The 23256-nt window shown below is 42.5% G+C and overlaps 1 protein-coding gene across 3 annotated transcripts; it reads right to left on the bottom strand.

The window, feature by feature from the left end:
- Window positions 1-1136: 1136 nt before the first annotated feature.
- On the bottom strand, window positions 1137-23241 carry LOC136433942 (phosphatidate phosphatase LPIN2-like). 3 transcript variants are annotated; one of them, XM_066426549.1, is made up of 9 exons: window positions 23111-23241; window positions 17752-17970; window positions 17164-17302; window positions 14026-14204; window positions 12994-13225; window positions 10733-12553; window positions 8507-8757; window positions 7450-7500; window positions 1137-5108 (listed from the first exon to the last, which is right to left on the bottom strand). In XM_066426549.1, the coding sequence occupies exons 2-9, from the start codon at window positions 17926-17928 to the stop codon at window positions 4884-4886; spliced, it is 3075 nt and encodes a 1024-aa protein (XP_066282646.1). In that variant the 5' UTR covers window positions 17929-17970; window positions 23111-23241; the 3' UTR covers window positions 1137-4883. The 3 variants fall into 3 exon arrangements, with proteins under 3 accessions (XP_066282646.1, XP_066282647.1, XP_066282648.1); XM_066426550.1 differs by lacking the exon at window positions 23111-23241 and adding an exon at window positions 22730-23078; XM_066426551.1 differs by lacking the exon at window positions 7450-7500.
- Between the last annotated feature and the right edge of the window lie 15 nt (window positions 23242-23256).

Here is a 23256-nt window from a genome sequence, read left to right as displayed (position 1 = left end):
ATCCAACCCTCAGTCTAGAGTTAAAACTGCTGGTCACAGCTCGCGACTGGCCACAGCGAAAGAGGAAGTCTCCAGGTGTTGCCGTTTACCTTTATGCAGCGCAGCGCAGGGGTGTTAGGGAAGGGGGATTCCCCTTGACACATTAATTAAGATAGGGGGCCATAGGGGAAAGGAAGGTCAAATCGCAAAAGGCGTAGTGAAAATGGGCTAATAATTTTGTCAACTTTTTCCTTAGGTAGAAACTCTAGGCATGAATCACTACCTCAATGAAGAATTGAAGTTATGTTTTCGCAAGGAGGTTTAGTCAAGTAGCATTCGTGTGAGCGTATGTACTGTACATGTGTGTGTGTGTGTGTCACAGTATGTGTGTGTGTGTGTGTGTGCGAACAACATAACTCGGTGGATTGTCTTGATAATGACATTGTGTGGTGTCATGGTTATTGTTTGCCCGAGAATCAAGAGGTTCTGATTCAAACGCAACATGCCCCAATGTTGTGCCCTTGGGAAAGGCACCTTAGACTGGTAACCAATTTCCTCACATTACTCAGATGAACTAGGGGGCCCAAACCTACACAACTTCTTTATTACATCACAAGCTATCTGCCACAAAAAAATCAAGACCATAGCACGTCCAGGTCAAAAGATACAAAAATGGAAGTTCTGCTGCAGTACCAAGGTCACATATCAGAGGGCCCAAAATCAACCTTGAATTTTGGCTTCACAACACCCGCCCACGTACCAAATATCATTTTAATCCATCCAGAGGTTCTTGAGTTATACTGACTACAATAGTCCGGAAACACACACACACACACACAGAGAGATAGACAGACACGCCAAAAACAATATCTCCATTTTTCATGGAGATAAAAATGAGTACCTATAGCTTCCGTTTGGGGCGTCCCTCGGATAGGGCATTAAATGGAGGTCCCTTGTTTTAGAACAGCCACACCTCGAGCACGTTAAAGAACCAAACACACTTATCGAAAAAAGTAGGGGTCCTTCCGTGTGAGTGGATCAAACCTTACAGTCTATCGGACGTACTGTGCTTTTATCCCTCAGTCTAATGATCATGAGGTACTACATAACATACTCATGATGAAGAAAGATGACATCCATTCTCCAATGCAGAAAGATATTGTACAGAATCTTTAATATCCTTCATAGCCTGGACAGTAAGATCTTAAATCAAATAATAATAAATATGGAACATAAATTATTCATTTCAGGACGGCACTGAAACAAAATCAACGTCACATACAAGTACATGACCCATCATAACCATGTGAATAAATATAGAATGATGAAACATAGCCAGATAGACGACACATTGAACAATATAAAACATTCTACGTACTGGCCAACAATTAAAACTAAGATACGCCTGTAACTACATGGTACACTCTGTGCTGCCTACACTCTAGCGCCACTGTCTATGGTTAGTATTTCTAAATATGAAAGAGAGATAATAAAAAGGATACAAAATCACTTAAATTCTTAATGGCGACAATTCTCGATCATGGTCACAAAACAAAACAAAAGGCTAAATTCCATCTTCCACTTGCGGATGAGGTATGAAAAAGTGTTGACAACTCTTGTAAAAGTTTAAACATCGTGTCATGGTTTGTGATTATACAACTTACAATGTAAAAATATGGTACTGCTGTTATTGTTACTGTTAAAGGCATGGCCTGTGACTGCTGGACATGTGTTGTCATATCACAACTTCTGACAGATTTCTCCTGTTCTCTGATTGTACATCTTGTCTTAGTAACTCCAAACCCCAACTAAAATGGTGCCAACAGGAACCATGCATTCTTCAGTCCAGAAACATTTTCGACCATAGATAATCATAAACCTGAACATAACATGTCTTTCCTGGGTGTAACCTAATAAACAAAAGGAATTCAATGACAAAGTAATCATCAGGGGCCATAAAACCATTATAAAACATTAGTCCAGCAAAAATGTGTTCTCACTGTGAACATATTGTTACGGGTTACGTAAAACACCTTACCAGTTCTGGAGTTTCACATGGCAAGGTCCAGTCTTTAACCATTGCCTCTGATGTCTGGCACTATCTTGTTATGCTACAACGAATTTGTCTCCTGTCCCTTACGTCACATCTCAACCATAAAAAGAAATAAATGTTGAACACTACACATCTATTTTCTTCTCGATAGTTTGCTTATATCTAATTCTTTTTTACTATAGATAGTATCAAAACCAGTACAAATATTCATGATGTTCCATATCTACAATTCTCAACGCAACCAGTTGGGATAAGCCAGTCAATGGTACATGGTGTGAACTGCAGAACAAGCAGATATAGGGTCCAGCTTGTTTTACACAAGTCTTTCAGACATGAGTGCATCTTTCTGGTAGTCTGCCTTTTCCCCAATGGAGATATGAACAGACCTTTACAAAGATGTACAAAATGCAGAAAAATAATGTGTAAAAGAAGCCAGATCCTGATTGTAGAACAACATTCATCTGACAAGCGCCACTACAATAGATCTGTAGAAAATAAGTCTCAAGCTTTTGCACAGAAGTAGGACATCAGGTAGAAAATGTCTACATCTCCTTCATTGACCATCCTTTTTGTACACAATTGTATATCCACTGCTCCTGAAAAACCCTGTTCAATAAGTCTTTCTAGTAATCGTGCTTTCAGACACCAATTCTGTTCTCTGTCTTTTCTCATCTTGAATTACGGTAATGTTCTTATAAGCTGGATACACTATTTACCCGTCAAGTCATAGTAGTCATCTATTTACAACATTAACATTATGGCAACAAAAAATCTCTCATTCCAGACATTTGGATGGCATGTAAAATCATAATCTTAGTAAACATGTTTTTCAAAGCTGATACAGTACAAACTGATATTTATTTCTATAAACACAATATTACTGGCCTGTCACAATATGAATAATACAATATGAACAATACGCATGGATCTTATTTCGTGGCAGGGAGAAAATGGAGAGTTTTCATGGTTTTTAGTTCGTGGCTGAAACCAGGGGGTAGGCAGGCAGAAGACAAAACAAGCATTTTTGCGGCGGTTTTAAGTTTGTGGTGAAAATGTTACCACAAACATCAAACCATTGCAAAAAAAAATGTACAGTATTTTTGCCAATCGCAGTCCCCATCCATACTACTGTATGAATGCGTTCAATACATACAAGTGTAGGCAAGGCATTGTAAAGATGCATATACCTACCCCCTGCTTTCCAGTGCCCATCAAACCATGTAATAATCAAAATGATGACAAAATCATGAACAGAATGACTTCACCTCTCATTAACAATTGACAATATGTGAAACAATCATCAGCAAAAAGTTTGTGTTAACTGATCCGTAGGTACTGAGGCATTTCCATGTTTGTTCTACATATAACTATATATAATGTATATCTGCTCTTTCAGTTTCACCTCTACATGTATGTCATCACATCACAGGTCACATGTACAAGCTATATCTGTGATAATTCCTGTCATTTTGTGCGACAATTCACTTACAATCTGAATTTACATGACTGTATATAATCTTATGTACACTTTTGTGTAGAGCATTTCTACAAAGCAACCATCCCCATTGTATTGAGGAGTGGTTTTTGATAAGGGGTTTGGCCATTGGTGAACAGCACAACATCATGTGCCACATACGAGTACATATGTGTATGTACTCAAGAGCACTAATATATAACAGTCTGCAGCTACGGAATACATCAAGTATAAGGCAAGAAAAGAACATTGCCACACTGTTAACCACTCTTAATGCTGGATTTGGCAGCTTTTTCCTTACCTTGCACAAAGCGGCAGCAGCTGGCAGTAATTCTGCAGTAACGCAGCAGCTGACAGGAATTCTGCAGTAATGCAGCAGCTGGCAGTAATTCTGCAGTGACGCAGAGGTTGGCAGTAATTCTGCAGTAATGCAGCAGCTGGTAGTAATTCTGCAGTAATGCAGCAGCTGACAGGAATTCTGCAGTAACGCAGCGGCTGCCAGTAATTCTGCAGTAATGCAGCAGCTGCCAGTAATTCTGCAGTAACGCAGTGGCTGCCAGTAATTCTGCAGTAACGCAGCGGCTGGCAGTAATTCAGCAGTAATGCACAGGCCACATTGCAAAGGATGAGCATGCCCACGTACCATCTTTTCCAGCTTTAAGTCTGTTGGTTGCTACCCCAATAAGATAATTCACAGTTTGAAGTGCACAAGTGCAGTGTGATGTATTGTGAACTTGAAGGCCCCTGGCTATACATAAAAGAATGGCCAGGGGTCTTCAACTTTGACATATTAACCACAATACATCACACTGCACATGCACACTTTAAACCGTGCACTTGCTTATTGTTAGAGCAGATGGGACTAAAGCTGGAAAAGACGCCACCCAGGTCACGGGTTCATAGCAGCTCACTGAATAAAATCCATGAAGTGGACTTGGGAACATATCACATGTAATAATTACTTTTCATAGCACCCTTAATTAATCACGGAAGGAAACGCTTTAAAGTCGGAACCATATACATATACATGGTACTTGCAGCAGAAACATCAGTAATTAAGCATTTCTCTGTACCAGCATAAACCAAGAGATCAATTCAGGCTTCCACAGATTGCAAAGCTGGAAGTAAAAACACCTTTTGGCCAGCATAATGTGCATTCATTCACAGCAGCATCTTCCATGAAAAACTATCATCAAGACTCCAAAGCATTCGACTGGAAAAGTTACATCTTGTAGCTCTTCTCAGTCGAACCGTAAGGAGTCTTAACTTACAACTCTACTCTAGATCTTAACAACAACGAAAAATACAGTGGCAAGTACCTTTTTTTGCATCATAAATCATTATCAAAATGTACAAAAGCGTTTCTTCATATAATATCTATTTGCTCTTCTCTGTGGCTTTCTCTTTCTCTTTTTCCGCCGGGGGATCTTGGGGAGACGTGCCAAGGTCAATGTCGCCGCTGATGTCCGGCAGGGGTTCCCGCCAGTACGTGAAGAGGCTGTACTCCGAAGGCTTCTCGAACTCCGTCGTCCGCCCGCGGTCCAGCGCCGGGAAGAAGTGATCCACCATGCCCGATAGGCTGCTGTAGGAAGACTGGAATGCCTGAAAAGACAGGATGAAAAGTTCAGAGTTTAATATTATAGCATACATTACAGTATATATTGTGTAAGGTACAGGTAAAGCTGTCGAACCTCAGACTGCGGACTAAGCATGGCACTTTTTTGTTTGCTATTAGCGCAATGCGGCTTCACTAACTGGTCATGTAAAAATATGTGTAAGTAAAGCGCTCTCCTAGATTTCAGAGATGTACACGGTGCATGACTGTGTGTATGACTGAGCGTGTTCAAGTCTGTATACAAGATGGCGTTAGGCTGTCCCTTGCCCTTGAGATGCACGCAGAATTATTACTCAGAGTAACGAAACAATATATATACCATCACACTGTCCTTGTGTTCTAAGTCAGGAAGAGGACATTTTGACGAGCTGAAGAAATGTGTCCTGATTCTGACATACCACTTGGTCACAAATCGACCTGGGTTGCTAAGGGTGATGTAAAATCAAGATTATAGCAGCCCACCATTCACAGCTACAGAACTACATTGAAATCTGTGCTCAGATCACAATCTACACTAACATAGTTTACGCACATCACACATAGCCTGAGTACCAACCTCCGTAGTGACCGCTGGCTCAAAAGAATTCGCTTGCTAACCACGGAGTCTGACCCTGCGCGTATCCGTAACGGCTGTTAGTCAGATATTCGTTTCGATTTTGAACGAGCTCGCTGATAGGCCCCATTCGTCTAAGCTCCTCCCCATGCCACACTGTTCTTCGTAACGGGTAGGTTCTAAGAACTGTTGCCATGGCGATTCTTTCAAAACTGGACCCGAACAGGGCAATAGGGACACCTTGGAACGAAAAATGGCACCAAACGCAGCTCGAATCCCCCTCATTACGTGATAATGAGACAGCCGTTACGGATACGCGCAGGGTCAGACTCCGTGGTTAGCAATTCTTTTGAGCCAGCGGTCACTACGGAGGTTGGTACTCAGGCTACATCACAGTGATCACACATACTTGCATTGGAAGTAGGAATATGCTCGACAGGGTACCATCCTTCGTAGTAACCACTGGGTCAATCGTTTTGCATGCTAACTCCGTCTTTCGAAGAATAGCTATTGTGCTAATTGTGGATCCCAAATAAAGTCAAGTCAAGTCGGTTAGCAAGCGAAAAGATTGAGCCAGCTGTTACTACGTAGGATGGTACCCAGGCTAGGAACATGCAGGACTGTGCATCTTGCCATGACATGCACTCACCCTACATCACAGTCCCAAACAACATTCAGTCTCTCTACTCAAAGAAACTATTACAAAATGCCAGGTGCACTTTACTACGATGATAATACAGGATATAACACCAGCCAACATTGTACTGAACTGTCAAAAGAGTAAAGACAATATTTAGATGCATTATAATCTTACAGTACAATTTGACTCAGCATATCATTTTTAGCCAAGTTGAAAGCCTAACATGAACAGTCCTCCTACATCTGTTGGACATGCTAATTCCTTAAAATCTTCCTTGACAGACTTTCTTTGATATGGTACCAGTCTAATTAAGCAACCAATATGATAGTCTTTTCAAGCCTTAAACAAGTCTAGTGACAATCAGCAGTTCATTTATTGCTATGTTGTTGTAGGTTAGATGTCCAGGTATTAAGATATGACAAATTTTATCCAATTTCTCGAGTAACTGCTATTTGGTGTAATTCATTCATTCATTGATTTCAATTTGAGTAAAAATGTCAATGTGTACATGTGTACTACTACTGTGAATTTAGTGTGAAAGGATGAAGAAACCATGCACAAACATACACACACACAGAAGCAAGGGTGTCATTAGAACGGTGCCCATGCTGTTACATGCAACATCTCGACAGAACATATCCTTTTGATTCCTATAAGGTTGTGGTTGCATATCCCACCTTAAGTGTCCAAAAAGTTGTAAAGGAAATGAAATTGTATGCAATGGATCGGAAAAATTCTGATTCAACTTTGACCAAACATCCAGCTGATACTGTGAGGAACTCTATGCTGTAACTAAACTATGTGTACAAGACATCAACTCCTGTACATGTCTGATAACGCATGGCAACTGAGGCACCAGACTGGTCTTTAGTTAGACGGCGTCCAGTTGATTTTGACAGTTGACTTTGCCACTGATTATTGATTGAAGCAAGCAATTCACTGGTTGCTTGGGACATGCACATTACGTTCTACCAACGTGCTGTTACATGCCAGACTGAAATCCATCACAAAATGGTCAGCAGTTCAGACGGCTCCCTGCCAACTCTCTTGAGAACCCAAAAACGGAAAACTGCATGGTCGGCAAGGCAACCAACAGCCCGGCTCATGCAAGATGCTGTTCAACCGACAGACTTACCGGAGGGGCAAAGGAGGTCCCGTTTTTCCCCTTGTTAAGCAAAGTAGTCCCCTGGGTTTGGGGTGGCACAACACACAGTCACCAATGTTATAACTGATCAAATCTCTATTTGCAAACTCTTGTCCAAAGGCTAATGGCAAGGGAACACATGGTTTCCAAAATGCAAGAAATGTCTAGTATATAGATCAATCTGAATGATTCTATGTACATTACTGGCGGGGGGGGGTAGTTCTTTGAAGGCAGTAGCTAATGAAACGTTTTCAATCATAAGTGAGATTTGTGGTTTTTAGTAGAACAGTTACTGTAGTTTTCTTTAGGTCTTCTAGACGATGGAAGTTCAAGGACATTGTGACAACTATTTCAAAATGCCTGTATGAATTATGAGAAATTTGTCTTGACAAAATCTCAGTCTATCTTGGAGACTTTGCTTAGCACTTATAGCAGCACTGGGAGCTGACACACAACTCCCAAAATGTCAGGGACACTATGCAGGCTCCATCAATGCATCACATACAGCACACTTACTTTGCATACTTGGATAACCTCCTATGGACATACTTACAGCACAAGTGCCTACATGTACCATAAATTTGCCCTAAAGCAACTTGTCGCAACCTTTATGCTGGACAAACCTTGCAAATCTACTTTTTAAAAAGACAGAGGCTCTGATTTCTACATTTTTTGCAGTTGACGCGAGCTCTAAAAATTCCCCAATGCATCACCTGCTTTTCTTTCAGTTTGTTCCCAACAGTTTCTAGGAGCGGTAACATCCATAGCACTTGTTTTACGATTCCACACTGGGAATTCTTGGGGTAACCGTGCTACATTCGTGCATGTGTCGTAGAAATTTCAGCTGTCCTGTTACAGAAAGGTCTGTCTTAGTTGGTTCTGTCACAGCCTGCTTTGATATCCCAGGACATCAAAATTGTATGATGACCTACGACAAATGTGACAAGGCCCTTATGTCAATCAAAAACTCACACGTAGCTTACATAGCAAAATATACTATTCTGAATGCCGCCAAAAAAATCTTACACCAATAATACAGTAAGCTCACCGGCAGTCCGTCTTGCTTGACGATGCCTTTGTGGTTGACAGTGAAGATGCGCGAGATGGGGACGTCCACGGCCCTGTACGCCCAGACGTCGTTCACCTTGTTCCCGAACCCGGCGAAGAACGGGTTGCAGGCAGGCGGAAACAGCGCCTGGATGTCCTTCAGGCAGCTGATCTTGAACTCCTCCGGCTTGCGCTCGATCAGCTCCTTCTGGAAGGCGACGATGAGAGAGCTGGGCGCCAGGAGCAGCGGACCTGACGGGAACATGGACCACTATCAAACTGGTGGACATACCAGGACTGTCTCCAGCTTTTCTTTTTTTCCTTCACGCTCATTGTTTGGGAGCCAATGTGTTGAAAATTTGCTTGTTAAATTAGGCATTCTAAGCTTAGGAAGATACATTTTCATCAATTTGATGTCATAAAGTTCATATTTTGGGATGGACAAGGTAAAAAAAAATTTCCGCCCCAACAAGCAAATTTCCGTCTTGGGACGAAAGGACGGGTCCTGGAGACCGGTCACCCGAAAGTGCGAAATGGAACGAAATGGAACGAAATGGAACGAAATGGAACGAACTAAAACAACATATGTAACATTATGAAATGAAATACCAGTAGATAGCGAATTATTAGGGGTAGACCGGAACAGGAAGCATTTTAAATACAGAAGTGAGTGGTAAATACATAATATAACGTGTTTTATTTCTTGAATCTATGTAATAATATTAAATACAACGTTTTTGTCGCGTTTGTGTGGCTAGATTCTTCCCTGAAAATGGAGACGCCGCGAGCAAAGAGATCCGCCGCTCTTGCTTGTGTACCAACGATCTGCAAATGAACTGCTGCAAATAGCAGGGAAAACAAGCAAACCGAAATAGTATTGCAGAAGTTGATGGTAACATTGCAACTCCAAGAGGGCACGAGGCAAACGTAATCTTATTATGTATACTGCTAGCGTGTTTGCGTGTTGTGTGAACCGTGAAATACATGCATTGCTCGTTCACACCCTCCCTTTGTTTTGTCGTGAACAAGGAAGCATAAATGTCTCCAGGGGACTCCACGTCCGTGTTTGAATGGAGTGTGAAATGTGTGAAATGTGTGACGCGCCGCAGAGCTTCATTTAAATATCATTAACGGAAGGGTCCATTCAGGGGTCAGGGGTCTGACTTTAAGCCGAACAATTGGAAAGATATGCATATGCTACGTACCAGTTATGGACTAAAACCGTATTTAAATAAATGGAAAGTCGGGGTTTGATTCAACCTGTCGGCAGCACGCCCACAGTTCCGTCGCGCTGGCAACAATGCAGGTTTATTTGTATGCGGGGCTCCATTTGGGGGAGAGATTTATAGATAATAAAATAACGCTTGCCTCATGCCCTCTTGGTGAATTATGAGATGCACTGTTACCACCAACTCTTACTGTATAATCTAGTCCTAACTTCGATAATCAGTTCCGTTTGCTTGTTTTCCCTGCTATTTGCAGCAGTTCATTTGCAGATCGTTGGTACACAAGGAAGAGCGGCGGATCTCTTTGCACGCGGCGCCTCCATTTTCAGGGAAGAATATAGCCACACAAACGCGACAAAAACGTTGTATTTAATATTATTACATAGATTCAAGAAATAAAACACGTTAAATTATGTATTTACCACTCACTTCTGTATTTAAAATGCTTCCTGTTCCAGTCTACTCCTTATACTTCGTTATCTACTGGTATTTCATTTCATAATGTTACATATGTTGTTTTAGTTCGTTCCATTTCGTTCCATTTTGTTTCATTTCGTTCCATTTCGTTCCATTTCGTTCCATTTCGTTCCATTTCGCACTTTCGGGGGACCCCTGGAGACTGCCCTGGACATACCAACTAGTAAGTATCTAGTACCAGCTCAGAAAAAAACAAGAAATTGTCATGCCTTCAAGCACTAGGTTTATCAACCCAGAATTGTACTCAAATATTCGTTTTTCCCTAGAAATGTAGTTACGGTAAAGGAAGTCTCCTCACTAGATAGCTTTAAACAACTCTTACAGTAAGATGTACAATGGTTAGGTGTGACAGGTCGTTTAGTGTGATATAACCATCTGCTGCTTCAGCAGAGAGAAGATTTAACAATGCCTATAGTTCAACATCATCGTTTGATGTAATATAACACATGCCTGCACAGATGGTGTGTTTCGGTGAAGGGCAGTTAAAGTTATGCTAGTTATACAATGAATATACAGATACAAACCTTTAGGCAGCTTAATGTCGCCCTGTTGGACCCAGTGGAGGTACTCCCGCGTGGCGCGTGCCTGGCCGATGGCCCGAGACGACAGGTAGAGAAACTTGTAGCCGTTCTGGTGGATCTTGTCATAGAGGTGAGCTACACCGACCTGGCTCCAGTCTTTACCGAAGACAGGGAGCACCTGCCCGAACACGTCCGACCTCGTGATCGTCCCGTCGATGTCCGACACGACAATCTTCTCGTCGTGCTGCCACAGAAAGATGGTGGCCTTACACCGCGACGTGCCTTGGTAACGCGTGGTCACGGAGAAGACGATCTCGTTTGCCCCGGGTTGCAAGTTCAACTTGGAGATCTGCTCGGACGTGAGCCTGGTGACCTTCTTCAGCTTCTTTCCCGAGGGTCTCCTGTCCCTCCTCTCCCTCTTCATCTGCCCTTCCTGCTCGCTGTCCGACGTAGAGTCGCGCGACCGGGGCTTGACGTCGTGCTTCATCGGACTGTTCTCGGCGCTGGTGATGGGGCTGCTGGTGGCAGACGACACGCTCTTCTGCGCGCCGGTGCCCTCCTGCTCGCTGTGCGAGCGTCTCCAGGAGAACCACGACGACAGCCGCCCGCTCTCCTCCTTCTTTGGTTCCTCCTTCTTCGCAGGCAGGTGCTCCTCCGTGAGTCTGCTCAGCGCGAGGTCTGGCAGGGGCTGCTGGAACATGACGTAGGACATGATCGTTGGGGCGGCCACCTTCCAGTTGTAGTACTTCCCCTCGATGCGCAGCACCAGGTCCGGGTGGTTAAGGATATTGGGATTCTCGCACAAGTCCTTGTGGGTCACGATGGCTGACATGAATTTCTCGTCCGGGATGTCTTTGTCCGTGGACGTCAATCCTCCGCACAGGGACATGGCGGGGTCGACGACCTGCTCCGTGGCCTCGTCTACGATGAAGATCGGGTTCGTCTCCGTGCCGCTGTCGAAGCCGCCTGACGCACCGCCGAAGGAGTGAGGGCTCTGCGGGAGCGAGCTCTGCTCCGAGAAATTGTCCTCCTCCTTCAGACTGTCTTTGGCCGTCTTGATGGCTTGGTGGGAGGTGGTCTTGGGGAAGTACAGCGCAGCCACCTCGGGGTCGATCGCCCCACTCTCCAGGTCATCGAGGTACAGTCCACCCTCGATGTCCTCCTTTCTGGAGGAGGGCCGTCGCATGAACTGGAACACCCCTCCCAACATGGACGGCTTCCCCTCGTCCCCCGGTTTGGGGGAAGCCTGGGCAGAGGAAGAGAGTTGGGCAGAATCCACACCGTCAACTGATAAAGAATCCTGCTCCTGGGCGGACTGAATCGGCATGAAATGCAAATCGTTCGAAGCGACGGCGTGTGGGCCCTGGGGCAGCTCCCCCCAGTTCCACGTCAGCATCTCTCCCTGTGTCTGGGTTATTGACCCCCTTCTCTGCAACTCAACTTCTGTGTCGCTCTTCGGCGTGGGAGGGCGGCTGCCGACGGGACTCGACGGCTGTACCGCAGGGGTCGCGTCACCATCCGAGTATGGGTAGATGTCAGGCCGGCTCTGCTCCTCCTTTACTAGAGCCTGAACATGGACGTTTTTGGCAAAGTCAATTTCTTCTTCCTCGCCCAGGTCTATCGTAAAGACTCCCTCCTCCTTCTGCTCGGATCGCGGAGACTCCCTCCGCAACTCGTTCCGACTCCTCCGCTTCATCTTTCGTTTCCTGGCACTGTTGTCGGAGGTTCCTTTTCTCTCGTCGTCTCCGAGATCGCTCTCGTCTCCGTCTGAGACTTGCAGCTGCTGAAACTCTACCTCCACCTTCCCTAACTTCTCCATCGCACCTAATAACAGAATAATTCATATAATTATTGTTTTTGTATAATGTATATAATTTGACTTATTTCTTCACAATTTGTAAATTCTGTTTAGCATCGATCAGGTGTACCGTAACACACTTATAGTGCTCAATAACTTAAAATGAGTTTCATTTCGTATTTCCTGTAATTATGATTATTCAAAGATTTTCATTTCTTTTTACATGACATTGTGTAACTAAATTTTTATTCATAATCATATAGAGGATATCTGGTATAATTTCAACTTATTTCTTTTGTTAATTTCTCAAGTTTTGATGTACCATTTAAATCATCCATATCATCAAGTTTCGAGGGGAAGGCCCACGAAAAGCCACATAGGCTTCTGCCCCCCCTGCATGTTTTTTGTCCTGTATTTCATATTGTTTTTAAATATTTGTACACATGCAAATACACAACAAACAAACCTAAATCCACGGCATCCGTCTGCACAAGGACGGAATTATGCTTCTTTTCTTCAGCGTCGGACGGACCCGGAATGGCCTTGGGTGTCGTCGGGCGATCGTTGGAAGCGCCATCGGGCTCCTTGAGCTGGTCGGCGATGGATCGGATCTCGTCAGACGGCGTGGTGAAGTCGTCCAGACTGCTCCCGCTCTTCCTCTTGTCCTCCTCGGGCGAGAGGACCTGGATGGTGGTCACCTGTTAAGGTACAAGATAGTAAAGTAATAAAGCAGTCATCCTCAATTGAGGTGAAGCATGATGCATTTTCAGGTAGCTAGTGGTAGTGCAATGTGGCTTTGCTACGGCTTGTGTTTTTGTACACCGGGTCATAACCCCTACTCTTCTCGATAAGTGTGTTGGATTCTTTTAGGTGCAGAGGTTTGACACTTGAGGCTTACACCTGAAGCTCCCTCAGACACGGGTGCCGAATTTACATCACCATGACAAATGAAATGACAAAACAAGATACAAGATAATCTTAATATGAAAGTTCATCTGTGTCGGTAAATGACATTATGAAATAAAAGTCGCAACTATTTCAATGTTGGTTATATGAAGTTTAACCTTTTTATAACAGATACAAGATAACTTTTTATCTCCATGAAAAATGGAGATATAGTTTAACTTTTGGGTGTGTCTGTGTGTGTGTTTGTTTGTTTGTCTGTCTGTCTGTGTTTCCGCACTACTGCAGTCAGCATAACTCAAGAACCTCTTGATGGATTACGATGATATTTGGTATGTGGGCAGGTGTTGTGAAGCCGAAGTTCCAGGTCGATTTTTGGCCCCCTGGTATGTGACCTTGGTACTGCAGCAGAACTTTAATTTTTGTATTTTTTGACCTGGACGTGCTGTGGTCTTGTTAGAAATTGCAGTGAGTGACCTATTATGAAATCTTAACTAGCAGGACAAAGTTAAAATCAACACATCGTATTAAGCATATCTAATTTTACAGAAAACAGTTCTCCATACTGGTTGATAAGGTGGGTCAGATACTGTACCTTTTCTGCAGAACTGCCGCTCTCCGACTTACTCTCACTCTCGGACTTGCCGGGTGCGGACAGTTTCAGGTTCCGTGCCGTGATGTCCGTCTGGACCCCGACGTGTCTGAACAGCTCCTCCACAAAACTCTGGTCCTCCTTCATCCTCCTGACTCCCTCCTCCATTAGCTCTTCTGCACCTGTAGGGGACAGACGCAACAGGGATGTCATCTCGTCTTTCATCTCATTTGTCTCTTAGTTTAACTATTTGACCATTGGGGCACCACAGAAGACCTGGCAACCAGTTTTCTCCACACTTTTCAATTTTTTATTCTTCTTAATGTTTTACATGGAGCCATGCCTGCCCATCCTCTGATATTATGCTCCCAACTTTTCCGTTGCCTACTCTTCTTCCCCTAGACAGTTCCTTGCATGATAGTTTTGGCTAGTCGTGATGAACTTGTCACATTATATGACATAGCCCTACCGCTTCACTTTTTTTCTTTACTGTCATTGGGAGGTCTTTGTACAGACTTGCTTGACTCTATTGTGTGCTTCAGTATTGGAGACGTGATCTTTGTCTAGAATCAGGGATGTCACATGTTGTACATTCATTTAGTTTCACGGTGGCTTTATTTCGTGGTAGGAGGAAAAGGGAGATTTGTTGCAGTTCAATTCAATTCTGTTGTACAGTAGCAATGTGTTTCATCATTGTGAACTCTGTTTAACTTTGCTGAAATAAAAGACCGCAGTACTGAAGAGTTATGGATCACCCATACTTGAAAAAGCATATAATACATTGTAAGGCCACACCAATTCAATTTCTTGGTTAACAGATTTTTTGAAAAACTTCTAAATTCCAAAATCAACATGAAAACAGAATCTCAGAGGAAAGTCTGTACTTTGGTGCACACAGTTTCAGGGAGTGAACAGGGTCAGGTGCAAGTTTGCAACCCAGCCTTCTTTTTTTATGATTTTTTTTTGGCTAAAATTAAAAAAAAAACGTTGACTAAGAAATCGAATTGGCGTGGCCTAATATAATGGAGCAAAGATAGATTCATGGGACAAAAGGGAGACAAAAATTGCTGGAGTTTTCAATACATTCCTACAAAAACATGCCCACTACATTTGCTTGTGACATTTGGAGATATTTTGTTGGACACACAAAAAAAACTTACTTGTCTTTGCGGGGGATGGTAAAAGTAAATGTAATCATTACCAAGCTCAATAATATCATTTGTGGAGAGGAAATGTAGCCCAAACCCACATCATGAGAAGCAATTCGCCTTCTTCAATGAGAGCACTCCCACGATGCTAGTGATAGATTAACCGAGCACACAGAATTGCTGCCAAAATTAGGTTTGTACCTTCGGGTTGGTTCTAAATTGGTTTAAAACAATCCCAGGGAGGCAGTCTCTACCTTCTGATCGATGCGTAACTACTTTACTACTTGACTCGTGTGCAACCTGCTGATACCAATGAGAATGATGGAGCCAATCATTCCACTTCCTTAGTGGGGTGAGAGATCCTTACATCAGTCTAACATACTGTAAATGCATTTCCATACATGTGATTTTTTTCGCAGTAGGGAGAAAATGGAGCGTTCGTGGTGGTTTTACGTTCGCGTTTGAAAACAAAAGTAGTGCTACAGTCATAGGTGGGCAAAAGTTTTGCAGTGGTTTTAAGTTGGTGCTGAAGAATTCATCACCGCAAACTAAATCTAACATATTGAAAAATTCCTTAGTTGATTAAATTCAAGTACAATAAAGATAAGGAGTACAGGGCTTGAAATTCATTTTTGGAAATAGGTGCCAGCCAAAAACAATTAGGTGCCCAGAAATAATTTTGGGTGCACCACATAAAATAAAGTTGAATGTCAGCAAAAACACAATTACAAAGTTGGACGCTACTGCCTTTCTTAAGAACTTCAATCTGCAATTCTATAGCTAACTTCAAAATTTCAAACAAGTAATACATCAAATAAAGTACAGTATACTGTAAATGCAGAAATTTTTGCGGTGGTTTTATGTTCGCGGTTTTCGCGGTGAACTTTCAGCGCGAACTTAAAACCACCGCAAAACTTTTTGCCCACCTATGACTGTGGCGCGACTATTGTTTCAAACGCGAACTGAAAACCACCGCGAACACTGTCTCCATTTTCTTCCTATCGTGAAATAAAAACCACGCGAACTTAAATGCATTTACAGTATTGCTTTCCTGATACTTATATCTAGGTGCACAAAGGTGCACATGCACCCAGTATTTTGAGCCCTGGGAGTAAGTGGTGCATGGTGTTGGTTAACTGGGTTAAAATGACCGTCATACAGTTTCTGATCAATACGACCAGGCCTTGGAATACCCGCTTTCAACCTGCAATTCGCAGACATAGTCATGAAATTGCTGAAGAAAACATTAAGCAACTTGCAAGTTAGAAGTCCAAAAGAATACTGGCTTAGTACTATTAATCGTGTATTGTGGAAAACAGACATTAAGTGTTTCGAACCCTGATAGACTCTACTGTAAATCTTGAAATATTACTGGTGGTTTTATTTTTGCAGTGACCTCTCCTTCGTAAAATTATCAATTGTGAACATGCTTTTCGATTTCATTACTTCAATCTGTACTATAGAATTGTTTCAACCCCGATTTGTAACACTACAAAACACTCATTTCCCCTCCTACAGCCAAATTAAGTCCCACCAAAAATAAATCAACAAACAGTAAGCTGTCCTGTCACAGTAGCAGCTAGAGTGGTAGTGGGACACTTAAAACAATCAATAGTGCAGCATTAATGTTTCATAGGTCAGCCTTGACCCAGATTGCTTTAAAGAGAGGGACAGCACCAGAGATTGGCCGATTGCACGGATGAGAAAACAACTTGAAAACAGCAAATGCGTTTGGTTTCTCAAAGCATTCTCAGTCACTGATGAAAGAAAGTGGATGCTATCTGAAACATCAAAGTCTATAGAGAATTTATTCAGTTGCTTGATTTATTACCTTTTTAGTTACTTTTGTTGATGTACTGTTGATGAATTGCCCAGGGCTCATTGAAAAATGCATGTTGGCGATATGTACATCCCCTGGTTAAATAAATAAATAATTAAGCAAACAAGGAAACATAGCCTTATGGCATAGTCAAGGAAGCAGAGCCAAACCAACCTGAGGGTATGGGTGAGGTGGCCAGGTAAAACGGCACCAGGCTGCCGTCGGATGACTCCTGCACGAAGAAGGCTTCCCCCGCCTCCCCCAGCTTCATCTGTAAACCTACATTCTGCCCGTTTATGGTGACATCAACCACCTGAAATCATAAGAAAATCACATAATGTATTTATGATTCAAATCAAACAACAATCCAGTTCAGATTATGGGTATGCTTCAAGATTATGAGATATATTGAGTAGATCAATTACTAAAAAAACAGCTGAAAAATAAAATCATGACCAAGGAATCAGACTTCTTTGCGGATCCAAAAAGGCTTCAATATGGAATGTTTCTTTCCATAAAAAATTTCAATGCATTCCTTATAAAGTGAAAGTGAAACCGAGGGCTCTCCCTAAGCAATGTAAACATTTTGTAATAACGGGTGCTGCACCACCTTGTCAATTTAAAATTTACTATTTAGATAATTTTGCAGCTTGTTTTGGTCAACCTTTACCCTCCCTTGCTCTTAATATCTGAGTAAAGCAGTGCAACCCTTATATGATATCAGCCCAATACATGCACGTACAGTATTATAGTCTAACGTACCTTCTCCCTGCTGTGCAGCACGCCCATCTTGCCGAAGCGGACGTGGAACGGCGAGCAGCTGTAGGATCCATCCTCCTGCTGCACCACCACGATATCGATAGCTCCCGTCAACGTCGCCGCATTGATCTCGTTGTAGAACTCTTTGAAGTTCGACAGGAAGCGCCCAAAGTAGTTCATGGCTGGTGACTACACTCTGAGCTTCACTCTACCATCTGAAATCTGTAAGGCAAAGAAAGTGTTTTTATTTTCACAGTTCTCATTCATTGTGACTCTTCTACCACAAATTCATTAGTCTCTACCAGACTACGCCAGCTATAGGGAGTATATTTGCCAGGGGAGTTTGGCTATCAGAGGGTTTCATTTGCAGGCGAAATATTGACTCTCACGGTCTCATCGTGGACTGACTCTACTGGCATGGCCAATTATTCCTTTTTTGGCCAAATTCTAGGATCCATAGGCCCATAGGAAGGCCTGGTGGAGGCTACAAATTCATGACCACTGCGTACATGCATTTCCAATCTATCACTACTGTACTAAAGGATTGTTTCAATCTCAAACTTAAAATGCAGCGAAAACATATTACTTTCTCCTTCAACTGCCAAATCAAGACTCAACGAAACTGCATGTAGTTACTGTCTGAGTGTTTCAACATTCTTCATTGCTGCTAATCACTATAACCAATAATGTCCTTGCTATAACCCATAGGAAACAAGCCATTTCTGAAGGGGATCAAAAATAACTCAGCATGCCAACAATTGAAGTGACATATTGCAGAAAATCTATCTCTTTGCCTCAGGCTGACCAGAGAAAAAACGGTAATTGTCTCTTGTAATCACTCCAATCTGATCCCAGGGGATCACAACATTGTCTCACACATGGAAACCGTATTGTTTCCTTTGTTCCAGAACATAAAACATCACATGTAACACTAACAGAATCAGCACCAATGCATTTGGACAAGATGTCACACACACATAGGTGTACGTGCTAAGCTACATGTTACCAAGCCTTTAACACAGTAAGTGCCAGTATCAACGTTAACTAAAGGTTGAATCGCTACCAAACACATTGCCCTGGGCAGTAACTGAATTTAGCATCTTGAAACTTGGAGGACAGAATATAAAGTGCTAGAACTAAAGGCAGTTGTCAACATATCATATCAATAGTGATCATAGAACTACATAAAACAAGATATTGATTAGTTGAGGACATTCCCTGGAGCAAAAGGTAAACATGGTTGATAAACATGGATGGCTATACATATATATACAGGGGACAGGAACGGACCAACAATACCAACAATATAACTGAGAACAGAAAAAAATCACAATAACCGGGTACAGGCCTCTGATCTCAAAGATACAACAAAGAGTAAGTAGAGCAATTACTGGACGGCAGCCGTTCTAATATCTCATCCTTCGCCCCTATCTTGGCCATGGTTTTTCCCGTTACTGTACATTGCTGAGAGATTGGGGACAAGTTGGCAAACTGCCCACTTCACTTCATGAAAGAGCCATCCATCAGTGGGGCCATGTTAAGGAAGTCTGACACATCATAAATGTACAAATCTGTTTATAACTGTATGAGCTGCGGTCGTTCTCATGACGTTAAAGCACAGCCATATTCATCATCTCAGCACCTAGGGGATGGTTAATAACATGCCCCCCAGGGCTGGAAATGCCACCTGTATATGCAGGTTAGTGCAGGTAACATTGGAGCATTTCTGATATATACCTGCATCTAACCGGCACCAGTCCATGTAATTAAATTATAACAGGGTACATACTGCTTATATTGATTTTTGTTGTTGTGAAGAACTGAAATGGTTTCTAAATGATTACGGTACCGCCAGTATGACTTAGTCATAGTTTATGAAATCTCTTATCATAGCAAAGAGGTGCAGGTATGATTTGCCTGGTAATCTTACATGTACATGTCACCTGCACCCGTGCAGGTATACCTGTATGAAGAAAACAAAATATTTCGTGCTCTGGCCTTGAACTGTTGTAAGACTTGTTTCATTTCCGACATTGGCATGTGGCACTGAAGCAGAATGTGTGTGGAGAGAAATTCCAACATCTGCTTAGCTGACTTCTCTGTTTGAACAGGGTTTTATCATACATGTGCCTCTTCTAGCACTTTTAAAGAATGTTGTACTCTTAAGTGTCTGCGTGTAATACGACAGCAAACTGTGGATCAGAGTCAAAATCATAATGTTGCTCGAGCTCGCGGTTCAGTGTAGAAGGGCCTGCTGCCACGCAAAACCGGGAGCTTGAGAAACATTACAATTTTGCTTACAAATGTACATCTGCTTGGAGATTGGGGTCATAGAACTCCAAGGAAAATGTCAATTTGATATGTAGTTTCCGTGTAAAACAAACTCTCAGACAACCTTACAGTTACTGATTCAGCCACCTCCTAAACGATGCCTCAGGCATATCATAAATCTAAAACTTAAAAGCCTGGGCAGCAATGCTCCATATACACCTGTACCATGCACAAAGATTTTGCTGTTGAAAGTAGCCTCAAGCATAACATGAATATTAACATTACATGCATTACAATCTACAAATCTACAATCATGTACATACGCTGGGCACTGTGCACACACACTGTTGTTGAAAACAACATGTGACCTGAGGGCAGGTCACCGAACAGGCGTTAAGTGACAGTAAACACCTAGCAGAGATCAGTAACCTTTTGTGAACACCCTCGGCATCAGCGTCAATGTTGTTGATGTTTCATTTACAGTTATGATATCGTAACGGTCGCTAGATTTAGTTTGCTTATATTGTGTGTAGTATGTCGTTTGCAATGCTTATATCCATAATCTATGTCATTGGTTTTATCTACTTTGTTCGTAAACCTAGCAACAGATTTTGCTGTCAAAATTAGCCTGAAACATAACATGTGATTGTCTATATTTAATATAGACAATCACATGTTATGCTTGAGGCCATAGAGTCTATAACATTACAACCTACAATTCTACATACCAAAGGGACTGTCTACACATAGTCACATACGCTCTGTTATTGAAAACAACATGTGACCTAAGGGCGTGCTCCCTGCTCCTTGTTAGATATGCCGGTAATAAGTAACCTTATGTGACAGCACAGGTGTTTACAGTGTAGGGCCTATCAGGTTACGCAGGTATTTGTCAATATTATGTATCTATTCTTGTTGTTGTTATCAATCTCCCTCTGTTACAAATAAGATCTTACGATAAGTGGTTTGTTTTCCTCTGAACAATTTTGAAGGAAAAAATGTACATATGATAAAATGATGATGATAATGCTATTTCCTGCATTTTAACGGGAAAAATTTCAAAATTACATGGAATCATCTTCACTTTTCTTAAGGTTTGTGGCACAGTTAGTGACCTTTAGAATGTACCGGTAGGTTAAGTTTTGATTTATATTTCTGGCTGAAATTTTTGTCCGTGCCAAGTGTATGGTTGGAAAGACGGATGTTAGAGAGCCTTGATGCCAAAAGTCTGACAACCTATGACCCAATTCAAAAGTAACCATTCATTCAACACTTAGGCAGACATGGCAGAGGGACAAATGGTTTTGAAAACTGGTAAACAGGCTTACATAGGGGTTATCCTGTCCATCTGTCTGCAAAGTTCATTATGTGGTAACTTCGACCCAGTTCATACCAGGATTAGCAAATCAGGATTCAGACTCTTTATACCTGGTGAGAACTCCCAAATCTGGATCAATCCCATGCCTGGGTGGATCCTCAAATCTTTGTATGAACAGGGTCTCTATTGTGTAACAGTGACAACAAATTCCCATGGGACATCCTGTTGAAGTTTAGCACAGTGGGACTTCCTTGGTTGCATAAGAGAAAACTTCTGGATTATGTAACATTTTATCAAATTGAATTCTATTACATATGGCAATACGGAAATAATATATAATGCTATTGTGTACATTACACATCATGTCAATGTTGGGTACTATCAAATCATTGTGTACATTAGTGACCTTATTTTATATATGCGTAGTTTTCAACATTGTATGTGCTGTGTCAGACGCCCAAAATCAGCCACGCTGCCTGGGTGGTCATGTATTGCCTGTAGCAATTTGAATAAAATTAAAATAAAATAAATGTTGGGTACAGTAGGGTCATTCACTGGGACAGGAGATTTGAGAAACCTCACCGACACCATTCTGAAGAAAGGACAATTGTAATTGGTCAATGTTAACTAAGATTAGTAAGAACCCAATACACTCGGAAGAGTACTAAGTAAGGGTGACCCAGTGTGCTTGTAAGTTGAAAACACTTGCCGTGGCGAGGCCGCCGTGCTGCTGCACAAATAGCCCTGATCATGAGATTGGACCCAAGGTCCCTCCTATATAGGGATTTAGGTCACATTTCACTTTCATTTGGCCAAGGAGTCACCTTGAGCCTCCTCTCCTATTCAATCATACCATGTGGGTAAACATTTAAATATCTCAGTCAGTTGTGAGTCACCGAAACCGACCTCGTTTACTTACTTACTTAGAGCGACACATAAGGCAGTTACAGAAGGCAGTTACAGAACTTTAACCTTGTTAAACCAGTTCACCGTTTAACCCAAGTTAAGTTTATTGACATTGCGACAGCACACAAATATACACTGTGGAGCACCATGCACCAATGCTAACCCAAGTTGGACCTCGATAATTTCTTTTTACAAACTGACGGCTAAACAACCAAAATCCCACCACCACCCCGTTTGGCTTACCCAACACAGTAGAGGCCTACTGAAGGAAGGGCATTCGGTCCTCTCCTTTTCAAGACATAAATAGGGGGACCATTTAAATATCATCTGTCTGTCACCGAAACCGACCTCCATAATTTCTTCTTTACAAACTGACGACCAGACCCAAAATCCCACCACCACCCCGTATGGGAGACCCCGACCCAGCGGAAGCCTATATTGGGTAGTCGGAGACATAACGGCAGACATTCCTTCCTGTAAACTCACCTTCCTCTGGACTAGCAGCACAGTCTGTGTGTACACACGGGGTGGACGTGGCGTTTGCACTGAACCGGTGAAACCTTTAACCGCACTTTTTCTGTGGCTTTGGATCGAGAACCTTTATAGCCTCCCGATGGTCAAAACAAGTCTGGAGAGTTTTACATAATATCATGTAAACAAACACGCCCCTCGCACACCCTTTGTTACGCCAGTGGTGACCTGAGGAGGTTGGTGGCGTGATCCCGGCCGGGCCAGCGCGGTTGGTTCGTATGTTCAGGGCCGTCATCTGTCACCAGATTTCTGCCGGCAGGGGAAAAACCGGCATTTCTGTCAAATCTACACTACAAATTTGTACAAAAATACGTCCACAACTTCGGTAGGACTTACCTTATGTGCTACGATTGTCGTGTAGAAAATCTAAACTCTCGTTTCTGCCAAAAATATGGTGAAAGTGGATATCTACGCCGGGCCACACATCCGTCCGTACGGTTTTTACCCGCGACAAATTGTCAGATGACTAGAGGTCAGAGGTT

The sequence above is a fragment of the Branchiostoma lanceolatum genome, chromosome 4, assembly GCF_035083965.1.
Source record: "Branchiostoma lanceolatum isolate klBraLanc5 chromosome 4, klBraLanc5.hap2, whole genome shotgun sequence".
NCBI classification, from domain to species: Eukaryota; Metazoa; Chordata; class Leptocardii; order Amphioxiformes; family Branchiostomatidae; genus Branchiostoma; species Branchiostoma lanceolatum.
This window is presented reverse-complemented; position numbering and strand designations above follow the sequence as displayed.